Source organism: Psammomys obesus, unplaced genomic scaffold (assembly GCF_907164565.1).
Source record: "Psammomys obesus unplaced genomic scaffold, mPsaObe1.curated_primary_1811, whole genome shotgun sequence".
NCBI classification, from domain to species: domain Eukaryota; kingdom Metazoa; phylum Chordata; class Mammalia; order Rodentia; family Muridae; genus Psammomys; species Psammomys obesus.
Genome location: NW_026596134.1, coordinates 8,664,173 through 8,677,461, shown reverse-complemented (window position 1 = coordinate 8,677,461; position 13,289 = coordinate 8,664,173). Strand labels below are relative to the sequence as shown.

Sequence of the window (13,289 nt, the reverse complement as noted above, 5' to 3'; positions counted from 1 at the left end):
GCAGAAGGGATGGCAGAAGGGGGTGGTAGTGGTCTTCCCATTTAAAGACCATCTGACTGCACCCACGAGGTGCTCTTGACCTCTGCTGAGGGCATCATGTGCAGGGCTCCAGCTACAGAGCCCAGAAGGACCTTTGTAGGAACGGCCTCCACTGGTGTCTCTTTGCCTGGGCTCTAGGGCTCTGCTGGCAATGAGATGACACTGTTACCCCCAATTACTGTTCTATTGAGGAGGGGTGGCTGAAGTACAGCTCGGAGCAGCCCATGGTGGAGGGAAAAGATGCATTCATCCTTCCTTCCTGCTCTCCAGCCTTCCACACCCACACACCCACACAGAGGCCACCGTGAGACTCCTCTAGGGAATACTGATTCTCCCAACCTTAAGCCCAAAGCCAGAAAAAGCTTCCTCCAGCCACCAAGGTGTACCTAAGCGAAGCAGATGGTACGTGGTATCTCTCCCTCCACACCCAGGTGAAGGTGAGTCATGAACCTGTACTGGATAGAGCCTTTCCAAGTGAGGATGATGAAGAAAGTACTGCCGAGCCCCACATGGAGCTCCCGACAGAGAACTCCCATGATATCTCAGGCTCTCGCAGTGCTCTCTAAACCCCTGAGATTCCACAGGATAGGGGGTAGATATCATTTGCGGGAGGGGCTGTGGGGCAGAGGTGGCCCATGTGTCACCTGACCCACTGAGAGTCTGGGCGTCTGCTTTTCTGAGGTTCCAGACATCAGAATAGACAGCTACAAAACAAAAACGTGTGTCCTTGGAAGCAGCCCCTATCTATTTTACTCGGGCACCAGGCACACACAAACCCCTTGTTCTTCCTAGGAACTAGTTCCCAAGGTGATCTTGGCAGCCCAGGAAGGATTGTCCTGGGTTTCCTGAAGTCCTTCCCAGCTTGGGCTCCCTGTGTTCACTGGAGACTGAGGCAGGGGAATGGAAAGCTTCAGGCTAGCCTGCACTACACCGTGAGACCTTGCCTCAAAAATATTGTTATCTATTGAACCTACAATTTCAAGGAGTAATTGGACTAATGAGGTGGCGAAGAGGGGAAGATGGAGTTGAACGTGGCAAGATCCAAGCCCAAAAGCTGTGTGTAAGGCCAGATGACCCGCAGCCCACTGGGACAAAAGGACAAGACAAACTTGACCATGTCCAACCTTGTCGGCTCCAGGATAAGTCACCTCCGAGGCTCAGTCGAGGGTGGCATCTGCACAGTCACCCCAAGGTACACAAGGAACAGCCCACACTCTAATTCTGAAAGTCCCACAAGGCTCAGGGCTCAACTGTTATTGACTAGAACTGGGATTCAGCACGACCTCTCTGAGTACCCACGGCAGGCAGTTGTTCCCAGGCCTGGGGACCATCAGCCTTCCTGCCTGGTATCAGGGGCATAGCTTATGGCAAAATAATCCTTATCATCCAAACATTACTTGTCTCTGTTAGAGGAGCCAGCACATAGTAAGTATTCATAAGTTTAGCAATGGGAGACTCCATCCACTCTGGCGTCCAAAGCCAGGACTGTGCCCAGAGTTCCTGGGTCTCAGGGACTCTGAACCTGTAGGTCCACCTGTCCTTCTGATCTCAGCAGGGCACAGACATCAGATCTCTATAGTCCCTCCTTCCCGATCCCCAGGAAGGGCCGGCAGGAGCGTGGAGGCTCATCTTCAACTCAGCTTTAGTTGTGCACCCCAACATGGCGAGGGTTGGGCTTTGGCACCACACAACTTTGGACTCAAACTCTGGTACCAAGGCAGCTTCCTGACTCCTTGGAGACTCAGTTTCCTAATCTGAAAAATTCGGCACACTCGGGGAAGGTGGGAGATGGACTGGGGACACAGGGCAGAGAGATGAACCTAAAGCTTAGTGACAAGCCGAGGTGTCCAATCAGTTCCTGGGGACTCAGCATTGGTTTGTTTGTGACAGTCATCCTGTGATCTGAGTTCTAGGAGCAAACCCCAGCCCCCGGGGATGAGCATGCCCAGGTCTGTGAAGCAGTTCATGTCTTCCCTCTCTCCTGCCTAGGTGTCCCAGCCCACCCCTTGAGGTCCATGCCTGAGTACCTGACCACACCCTCACCCTAATATTTTCTTTTGTAATTCTCTTTGTTTTTGAATTGTTAAAGTGAGGCTACACAGAAGAGTGGACTCAGAAGGAAAAAAATTAAATATTTGAGATGCTAACAATTATTCTACTACTAACTAAAAGTTACTAGAAGTAACTTTTGGAGCTTGGAGATTAGGGGCTAAAAAAAAAAACTTTCTCAGAAATATTATTAATGACTGTTACCCTTTGGTGTTTGGCAATGTTTCTTGCATGGTTTTTGTATTTTCTGAAGCAGACGTGTAAAACTTCCTAACACTGGGAAGGTTTGTGTGAGCTCAACTCTAAAATGTTAAAGATCCGAGAACAAAGAGGAAACCACTGTAGCCACTGCAGCAAATTCACAGCAAGCATTAAACCGTTAGGGATAGAGAGGTTCCCCTGCTCCTGACCCGTGACTGTGTCCATCTTTATCATTTTCAAAAGTGCCCCAGCAACTGAAGACATCCCAGCCCAGCAGGGCCCCGGCGGAGGGGCTCCACCTGGCATGGTGGCTGCACACTCACCTCTTTATGGCTTTGTAGCAGATGATGACCAACACAGTCAGAAACACGAGGGAGGCACAGAGGACTGCAGCGATGATCGCCAGCCCTGACCACCAGCTGTCCTCTGCAGGGCACGAGGTAGAGTTGGGAGCTAAAAGAGACCAGAGACCGAGCCTCTCTGAGCAAGTGAGCTGGGTCTGTGTGATGTTGACGAGGGAGCGGCGCTCAAAGCCCATCCATCACCCCAAGGAAGGCCCTCTGACCTTTTCTGCCTTCCCTACCCCCACCTCAGCGGGTGACATCATCCTTGGCCCCCAGCCAGTTCCCCCCCCCCCACCCCCCGTTCGGGGCCTCCATCCCGCCTTGGCAGCTCAGAGCAGGGGCTGAGCGCCTGGCTAAGCAGGCCTCCATCCTCCCAGGCATGAGGTAACTGACAGCAGGGTCGGGTTTAATTTCCCATGAAAAATAACAGAACATCTCATTCTCTCAGCTGAGGCATTAAATCCCGGGCCTCTGTGGTTGGGGGTGGGTTGGCCGGCTCGCAGGGGACTTAGGGGGAGAAGAAGAGGGAGGCTGTCCCCCTCCGTGTATTTCTGAACTGAGTTTCTTGTGAGAACTGCCTGGATTCGGCCCAGGTGAGGCTACCAGCAGCTTTTTTAGTTTGCACAGAAAGCGGTGTGACCATCACAGCTTCTGACACCTGACTCCACAAGGATCTCCTGTCCTCGCCCTACCCATGAGGAGCCCTTAGGGTAAGCCCGTTTCCTCATTGGTCTGGGCAGCTTTGCTGCACACCTGGAGTAGGTTCTCCAGAGACTGGGGGAAGGTGAGCCCCAGTCTCTCAAAGAGAGAGCCCGGGGCCCCATCCCAGAGGCCTGGGTATTACAGTGGTCTGGGGGAGGGGAGGGGAAAGAGGCACAGGAGCAGAGAGAGGGTGAGGGAGGAGAGGAACAGACAGATCACACCGACACACAGGGCTACATGAGTCATCGGTCATCAGTATACCTGAAGAGCTGCACAAGGCCAGGTATGTCCCTCCCCGCCCCCCAGCTCTGTCCCTGCAGCAGACAACAGAATGCATGGAGCCACAGGAAGATGCTCTAAGGACACATGGATGTGCCCAGGGGAGAGTCCCTCCTGTCAATACACCATCTGACAGATGTGACAAATGACTGTATCAGCAGGAGCCACACCCATTATTCCCAAGACTTTCAAAATATCCTTGAGTCTCTTCCTCAACAATGCCTAACCCGGGACAACCATCCTAGCAATTGATAAATAACACATAAGATTTATTTGTTTCTGGCATTCATATGAATTGGCTCGTGTGCCGGGCATTCGTTAGTTATTTATTTAGAGGTGTTGGGATTTACCCAGGTAGCTGGGAAGTTCAGTGGTTCTCTCTTTTGTTGATGAGTAGTATTCCTGGTGTGTGTATGTTGTGTGTATTTGTGCTACAACTGTTTGTCCATTTATCTGCTTATGGACTCCTAGGCTGTTTGCAGATTTTTGGTCGCTAGGAAAAGCTGCAACAAACACCTGTGAGGGAGTCTTTTGTATAGACATTGATGTTTCATATTCCTCTTGGGTAAACACATGTGTAGGATGGTCCTGTGCGGTCTGTGTGTGTGTGTGTGTGTGTGTGTGTGTGTGTGATCAGTATCATAAGCAAACCCCTAGATGACTTTCCCAGATACTCACACTCTGGTACTCTCCAAGAAGGATGAGCAGAAATAGAAAGAAGGGGGTGAGCACATCCTGGGGACCAGGAAGACATCCTATGACTCCCAAAGGATTGGGGATGTCCATTAACAAATGTACAGTCCCGAGAGTGGACCTCGGCTCCTCAGAGATCCTGAGAAGCACCAAAGACACTCTGGGTGCAATGCTGAGACAAAGACACTACCAGGCCGCTGTCCACTGGAAAGAACTGGTCTTAGGTGTCAGTCCCTGCACAGACCCTGAACGGGCCGGGAGAGCCAGCGGGATGCTCAGGTTTCATGTTCCCATCCATGAACTCACTCAGTGATTTTGTTGATAAATATCCAACCTCAAATCTCCCCCTTTGAGAGCCTCCTTGACTTGGTGGAATCTTTCTGGGGGTGATCTGGTGTAGCCCAAAGCAAAGGTTTGCACCTCCTTTTCACGGAGGACAAAGCTCTTTCTACTTCCGTGACTCTTTCCTAGGCTCTGACCTGTTTAGGGGCATGTTCCCAGGGTCATCCCCCCCAGCATGGGGCAGCTGCAGTCTTCCTGTGTGTAGTTGCAGTGAGTAGCTACCCCTCAGTCTAATGTTTCAGGGCATTTGGGAACACAGGAAGGGGAAGGTGCTCCATTCTGTAACCACAGAGAAAGATTCCATCCGCTAGGGATGTTCACAGTGAACCAGATACACCTAAGTTAGAATTTCCCCTCAAAGGTGCCAGCAAGGCCCTCCTTAGAGATTTTAGGCCTCCTTAGAGGTTTTAGGCCTCAGTCTGGAATCTGGCAGGGCCTCCTTTCCTTACACTCTGCTAGCAGGGTGGAGGCAGCTAGCTCTGGTTGTGTGTCCTTCTGTCTGAGACCCTGTGGGACTCAGCAGGTGCGGATGAACCCCTCTTGTGTGGAAGGAATCAACCCAAGGCAGAAAGACTGCACCCGTGAAGAGGAGGTATTTCAAGAGATTGGGTTGAGGCGTAAATCATGGATTTTGTTCACAAAACCAGAGATAGATTCGAAGATGGCGTTCGGATTTATCCTTGCTGGAGTTGATTAGAAAATGCCAGCGCTGGAGGAAGCCTGGGTGCTGTCATTTCAGGAAAGAGAATTAACACTGGACTAACTTATCTGAGGGCTAGAGTGGAGACCTGAAGATCTTGGAGCTGCCCACCAGCCTAGCACTGCCTCAGTTTCCTTCAGTCTGTGATGATGATAAAATCTCACCGTGTGGGCAGCCTAAAGGATAGTATTCAGAGACAGCTTCCTGAGAGGTCTCATTCGTGCATGTATGCATGCATGCATTTCCTTGGACATGAACTGAGCATGTACTGAGCATGCTCAGGGCCCACTGCTAGGAGCTGGGGGTAGAGAGATGAATCAGACACAAACCATCCTCAGCTGGACCTGGCGCCAGCTGCCCAGGGATGAATATGAAGCTGACTAAGACCTGATCTTCTTGCAGGAAGAACCAGCAATCTCCGAATGATGCGACAAGCACTGATTGCCAATATGCAAAGGAAGGGCGACCTGCTCACTGAGATGGCAATCCTGGGTGACAGGCAGGTGGCCAGACAAGGGAGTGTCAAGCACCAGGAAAGAGCTGCCTCCATGTCTCTGCTGTTTCTGTCACTCTCTTTAAACGTGACAGAAAGGCAAGAGCTGTACTGAGACCTCAGGGGTCGTGTCACCGCTTCCTGGGCCTCAGTGAAGTTGACGTGTTGGTCAACTTTCCTGACCCTGTGGGGATGATGAGACAGGCAGACCAGGAGGGCGCTGGAGGAGGGCGCTGGAGAAGGGCCCAGGCTCCAGTCTGCTGTGTCAAGGGAGTCTCATTCTTTTTAGTCAGCCCATGCTGCACAAGGGCTGGGAACGAGTACGAAGCCTGGTCTGGGTCCTGGACACCATGGTTAAAAGCTTTGGAACTTCTTCTTCCAGGCAACAAGGGTTAATGGAGTGGATTGGGCTGACTTTCCTGAAACATCCAGAACATTTCAGATTCATGAAACAATGGGCAATGGCAACAAGACAGTGGTCCTCAAGTAACTTAAGACTCAGAGGTCTGAAGCCATTAGAGGAAAATACTTGAGGATGTAGACACAGGCCAGGATTTTCTGAAAAGGACTTGGAGCCCAGGAAATAACCCCAAGAGCTGCCTGTGGAGACTGCATGCCATTAAGAATCTTCTGCACAGCAAAGGAAACAATCATCAGAGAAAAGAGATAGCCTGCTAAAAAATCTTTGCCAACTACACATCAGATGGGATTAATATCTAGATTATATAAAGAGCTGAAGAAAATAGATAGACAAACCACCCAATCAATAAACAGGCCAGAGAGCTAATGGAGAGTTCCGAAAAGGAACACAGTGGTCCATAAATTCTTAAAAAGGTGCCAACACAGGAAATGGAAATAAAAATTACTCTGAGATTCCTTCTCATACCTGTCTGAAGGGTCATCACCAAGAGAACAAATGACAGCGAATTCCAGTGAGGATGTGGGGACACAGGAACCTTGTTCCTGCAGGTGGGCGCATAAGTGGCTACAGCCACTATGGGACTCAGAAAGGAGGGTTCTCAGCAACCTGACTAGAAATACCATGTAACTCAGCTGTATCACTGGGTACATGTCTGAAGGAGTCTAACTCCTGCCACAAACATACTTACACATCCATGTTCAGTAGCTAAGGCATGGAACAAGATGAGATGTCCTTCAACAGGTGAACAGATAAAGAAAATGTGATCCACAGAAACAGGAGGATCTCTGTGAGTTTGAGGCCAGCCTGGTCTACAAAGAGAGTCCAGGACAGCCAAGGCTACACAGAGAAACCCTGTCTCAAACAAAGCAAAGCAAAACAAAACAAAAACAAAAAAATGTGGTCCATATACACAACTTTTTTTCAGTTGTAAAGAAAGATGAAATGGTTATATCTGAGGGGAAAAATAAAAGGATGAAACCAGAGATTGTTAAGTGAAACAAACCAGATTTAGAAATACAAACACTGCTTTCTCTTAGATGAACAATTAGGATTTAAATGTGGGGGGAACACACATGCAAACACACAGGCATGAGTGTAGTCAAGTAGAGAGAGAGGATCAGGGAAGGAGAGGGAAAGATCCATTCTAAGGGAGGCGCTGGGGAAAGGGAGAAGACAGTCAAATACGTGTGACGTGAAAGCCGAAAGGAAGTCTGTTTGGGGCAGAAAGAGGATGAAAAGAGTGCAGGGAGGTAGAAAGGCAGGAATGAGAACATTGTATAATGGTATAGATGTACGACAAGGCTTCACTGAAGCCTACTACTTTCTATGTTAACTGAAAATGACTGATTATGATGGTGGTGGCAACGAAGGTGATGATGATGATGGACAGTGAGCCCCAGCTTTCTACCCTAAGGAATTTCTAGAGCAGTGTAGGCGGGAGGAATCCAGGCAGTGACCAGGATAGAGGTAGTCCCTGCCCTAGGGGATTCTGCGAAGAATAAAAGAAGCCAGCAGAAAGCAGAGGTGCCTCAAGGGCATCAGTCACTCACATAGTGAGGGCTAGGCTGGGAGGAGGGATTAGCAGATCAGGAACCACGGGACACGAATGTGCACCCTCTGGACGGGTATTTAAGGGGATGGAGGAGCCCGTAAACCCTCCCTATGGGGCTCGTAGACTTGATGACACACAGTCAGGTATGTGGTGCTTCGTTTGATTTACTCCCTGTTAGCAGTGGAGAAATTGAGGCCACAGAGCCAGGGACCTGGTAACAGCTCTTGCAGCCAATTCGGCACGTACTAATGGGGAGCCTAAGAGAGCCACCTATGCCCAGACGTAATGGGGTGGGGGTAGGGGCTAGAAGAGGCAGGAATGAATTAGAGGGGCTGTCTTAGTTTTGTTTCCTGTTGCTCTGATAAGATACCCAGACAGAAGCAACTTAAGGGAGCAAAGCTTTATGGCAGCTCACAGCTGAGTGCACAGTCCATCTTGGCGGGAAAGCCACAGCGGCTGGAGCTTAAGAGAATGAGTCACAGGCATCCACAGTCAAGAGCAGAGGCATCCACAGTCACTTTTCTGGGGCCGGGAGATAGAATGGTTTGTAAAGTGCTTGCTGCATTAGAAAGAGGACCTGGCACACGCCTGCAATCCCAGCACTCGGGGAGGCAGAGGCAGGAGGATCTCCATGAGTTCAGGGCCAGGCCTGGTCTACAAAGCAAGTCCAGGATATCCAAGGCTACACAGAGAAACTTGTCTTGGGGGGAGGGGGAAGAATGAGACCTGAGCTTGGTTCCCCAGCATTCATGAGAAAGCCAGTTAGTAGGGCACACCCGTTAGTCCTGAGCCCAGACAGGCTGGCTGGGTGGGGGAGGGCTGGACAGTAATTTTCCATCTTGAGTCAAGGCCGTGTCTGTTGCTCAGTCTCTCAACCCTGTGTGTGGCTCTCTCCAGAGGCACCCTGCTCTTAGGCCCAGCCTGAATGCCAGAAACTGCTGGGACACCACAGGCCTTGGAGACATCATTAGACATCTCTCCTGGGTTTCAAAGTCTTTGGTGACTCATGCGCAGGCTGCCCCAGTGGTTTGGGGCTGGCTCCCTGGGAACTGAAAGGGCTGTAGGTCTAATTGGCCTTCATTATGCTGGCCATGCTCAGGTGAGGAGGGCCCCCACTCTGGGCCTCCTACTTCCATCTTCTGGAGCAACCCATATCCACATGTGGCTCTCAAGCAGTGACAAATCAGGCCAGCACTGGTTTGTCCCTGTACTGTAGAGGTCAGTTTCCTGCTCCCTCCAGGGGTAAGGACCCTGAACCTGCTCCCTGAACACTGTGGGATACCTCAGGCAAAGGTCAGGCTGGGCCCCAAATCGTTATGTCTTCAGTTTACATGGGCTTGGCAGTACCACTGAACAGAGGTGACAGGAGTCACACACACACCACTGAGCAGGGGGACAATTTCATGGCACAGTTGGTATTTAGCATAGGGGTCCTTTCTATCTTCTCCCTCCTGGTACCTCAAGAATGTTGAGGAAGCTTTCCTGCTCCTCTGAGAAAGGTTTGAGGACACAGGACACAGAGCAACAACTTATCTCTGCCCCAGCCAGTGACCCAGGACACACCCGGGTTCTGTATGGTTTTTAAGGGAAGTGAGGAGCTATGGTAACGATTTGAGTTGTGCCAGGACCTGTTTCACAGTCCCTTGGGGGCCAGAAGGAAAACTGAGTCTTGGAGAAACAGGGGGATCTTTCAGGGCTGTGCAGTAACCTCACAGTCTCAGCCCCGCTTTCTGAGCTGGGCCCAAAGCAAAGAGCATACTTGCTTGCTCAGGAATTCCCTCACAAGCTCCTAGCTCTTCCCCTGATCAGTGTCTGAAGCCCTGCCACTGCTGGGCAGGTTGACACAGACCCAATGTCCGATAAGGAAGGAGGTGTGGGGGAGGGACACCACTCCCTCTCACTGCCTGCCCCACATAAAGCCCCATTGTCTATAGATACAAGGAACTGACTCTCAGCAGCTGCTGGCCATCCACAGGGATGCCATCCACGGGGAAGCCTGTGCCAGGGTGTCCACCACCCATGGAGGCCTCAGGGTCAGTGTGAGGGTGGAGTTGCTCCTCCTTTCTCAACAGAGACCATGGGCTGGGCTAGACTTGAAACCACAGATAAATCACTCTGAACCCAGCCCCCATATCTAGAGTTGCTAGGGGTGTACCCAGTGAGGTGAACACCGTATTAGGATCCACCCATGTTGGGAAGCAATATAATGCTGTACCTAGCCTGCCTTGTGCCTGCCAGCCCTCCTGCAGCCCTGATGGAAATGACTCTACATTCCCAGCCACGCAGGTGCCCCTGTGTGCTGCAGACGACTGGGCCAGGAGGGTAGCCACAGCATGATGCGAATAAGGACTTTCTCAGGCTCTGAAGAGGGTGGCGTGGGGTCAGTGTGCCACTAAGACTATATATGGCTGAGAAACGTGGGGGATGACAAGCTAGACCCTTGCTGGGACACTCAGGACCCTGGCCCTACACTCCATATAGCCCTAACAGCCTTGTCTGCCTCTAGCCTCATCTCAGCTTCCCTGTGTACACAGCATCTCTGAGATGAGCACCGCTGGCCCCAGGCTGGAGACAGCTAATAATAAAGGGTCCTCCTCAGTCTCAGCAGGAGCTGGGCCTTCATCCAGATCCTGCCCAACACTGGACATGCCCCCATTTCCAGCTTCTATCTCTGAGCTTCGAAGGCATCAGGAGACCCCTTCCTCGGCTTTGCTCTGCTCCTGACTTCTGACCTGAGGAAGAGTGATCACATCTTCCTCACATCCAGAGGCTCCTCCTCCCTGGGTGTCCATTGCTCAGTTTCCTGCAGTCATTGATCTCACTGGCTTTGAATCGAGAGCTGGAGTTAAGTCCAGGCTCTGAGCTGGGCAAGCTATTCAGTATGCTTGATCTTATCTGTTTTCAGCCACTGTAACTTGGGAGAAGCCATAGAACAGTCAGGAGTCAGGATTAGATAAGATCCACAGACAGAGAGCTGTTGCAGGCACCCGCCTCCTTCCCCTCTCCACAGCAAGACCCTGGTTCTCTTTCTGAAGCCCGTCCTTCACAGAGCCCAGCACAAGTGGGTTTTTGAGGTGTCAGGCCCGGTCACTCTAGTGGCTTCTGGGGAGGCCAAGTCAGCGGCAGCTTCTGGAAATGGCCTCCTTGCTCTTGAGGGAGCTACATGGGAAGCAGCAGCCCTCACCTCTGAGATACCACTGTGTCCTCTCAGACAGAAGAGCTTAGGGATAGGGTGCAGACAAATAAATGTGTCTCAGTGTTAGGATGCACAAGGGCAGTCTCGGGGGTGACACTTGAACAAAGACTAGAATTTAGCCACGGAGTTTGTCCTGAAGGTTTCTAGGGATGGGCGCCAAGCAGAGTGAGTGTGTGCCCAGCACGCGTGAAGATCAAGGATGGAGAGAATAGATGAGATTGTGGGAGCGCTGAGGCTCTGAGAAGGAATAAAAAGTGAGGGGGTATAGGGGAGTTTGGAGAGAGGGTGGTGAGGTCTGGCAGTCTCTCTCTCTCTCTCTTTCTCTCTCTCTCTCTCTGTGTGTGTGTGTGTGTGTGTGTGTGTAGGGTGGGGAGCTTCAAGGGAACCTGTGACCCAGCAAGAGATGTGATCGTGGCTCAAACTGGAGGTCCGAAGCACAGCTGGTGAGAAAAGGCCTAATTTGGGGAATGACCTGTGAGAGAGCATGTGCAAGAGACAGGAGCATGAATGGGGCCCCTGAGTGTGGGGATGATGAATGCCATCCATGAGCAGGGAGAGGGGCATCAAGCAAGAAACTGCAGGCAGAATGGAGGAGAAGGCTGAGGCCTGAGTCCTGGATACCTTAACACAAAGGCAGAGTGATGAGCAAGGAGAGAGAAGGGAGGAAGGGGGGCGAGCGAGAACCTCACAGAGCAGGGTGATGGTGGCTGGGCCTGCTGCAGCTGACCAGTAAGTACAGTGAAGCTGAGAACTGGCAGCCAGAAGGGAAGGTGCCAAAAAGGCTTTGGAGGGATGGAAGGAGGAAGCCTTCTGGGACTCTGTAAGGGACTGTGCAGAAAGAGCTGCAGGCAGCAGGCACACAGAGCTTTGTTGCAAAAGGAAAGAGACCCATGGAGCCATAGATGGTGGGCAAGTGATGGCTAGAGAAAGGTTTTCAGGTGTGTGGTGGGGTATGTGTGAGCATGTGTGTGTGTGTGTTGGGGGTGGGATAAGGTAGATAGAAAAAAGGGAGAGAATCCATTGAGTGTATTCTAGAAGGGAGGAAGGTTAGGGACCTTGAGCCCGATAGAGGAAGAACCCCCTCCTAGCTCAGGAGCCCCTGCCGAGGTCTCAGATGGAGCCCTGCTGTGTAGGAAAGGTAGGCCAGGAGTTTATACTGCATGGGGAAGGTGTCTCTACTGCTTCTTTCTGGATGTGTCATCAATTCAAGGAACAGGTGTGAAGCCAGGGCAAGTTCTGAGTGTGTCAAGGGGAAGTAGCAAGTTGCACACCGGTTGTCTAAAAGAGTGAGTGACTGCTGATCTGGTGAAGGGAGCAGTGAGAAAGACCCCAAGAGACTTGAGGTCATGAACCCAAAGTTCAAGGTCTGTCTCTGGTCACTTTCTATTGCACAGGACAGGTGGGGATACACTGAAGCCAAGGCTGGCTTTGTCCAGTGGGTACGATGGAATGAGTGCCCAGTGAGGGTGCTGGCAGGGAGTGAGGACAAGGATTGACAGCTGAGGACACTGCCACAGAACCCAATGACATTGCCTCAGCGTTTGAACTTGGACAGATTTGAGCCTGTGACACCCTGACTAGAACAAAGCAAGCAGGGACTGCTGAGGGATGTTGTAGAGAAAAAGAGACAGGGAGACAGGAGTCAGTGCAGTGTGGATAGAGAAGCTATTGTCACTGTGAGAATCAGGGTTCCCTCTCTCAGGAGACATTGAAACTTCTTCATTCTAAGAACCCTAAAGAAAGGTCTTATCTGGATGGGCCTATGGTGGCAAAGACAGACTAGATGCCCCTCGAAACACACACACACACACACACACCACACCACACCTCCAGGCAAAGGGCTCTAGACCCTTCCATCTGTGACTCTAGCCCAGCAGCCCATGCTCCATGGACCACTTTCTCCTCTAATGTCTTTCTCTCTGCCCTGTGTCTGGGCACGGAGCCCAGTGTGGTGGCGGTGTGGCTGTTTATCATCAAGAACACCATTTCTCAAGGCTCGGCTCCTGTGGGGCACTTAAAAACCCGGATACATTATTAATAATCGTCTCCTTCATTCCTGGGCCTAATTAGGAAAGGCAAATTATGAATCAGGTTCATGTCTCTCTGGCGCGGGCAGCAACAGCTTTTCCTGGGTGAGGAAAAGAGCGCAGGGAGGTCTGGGCAAGAGCTGGGAACAGCAGGTCACAAGCTGGTCTAATTAATTTTGCTTCTTTGGGGACCAGGAAACACGACCTCTGTTGTCTCTCACCCAAACAGCCTTCTCTGTTAGGCCCCCAAA

The 13,289-nt window shown here is 51.3% G+C and overlaps 1 protein-coding gene across 1 annotated transcript in view; it reads right to left on the bottom strand.

Annotated features, from left to right (window-relative positions):
- Prima1 (proline rich membrane anchor 1) overlaps window positions 1-13,289 on the bottom strand; it is a 53,744-nt gene that overhangs the window by 5,201 nt on the left and 35,254 nt on the right. The window contains exon 4 of the mRNA XM_055593018.1: window positions 2,613-2,742. Coding sequence (XP_055448993.1) covers window positions 2,613-2,742 — 130 coding nt within the window. The remainder of the gene's footprint in view (window positions 1-2,612; window positions 2,743-13,289) is intronic.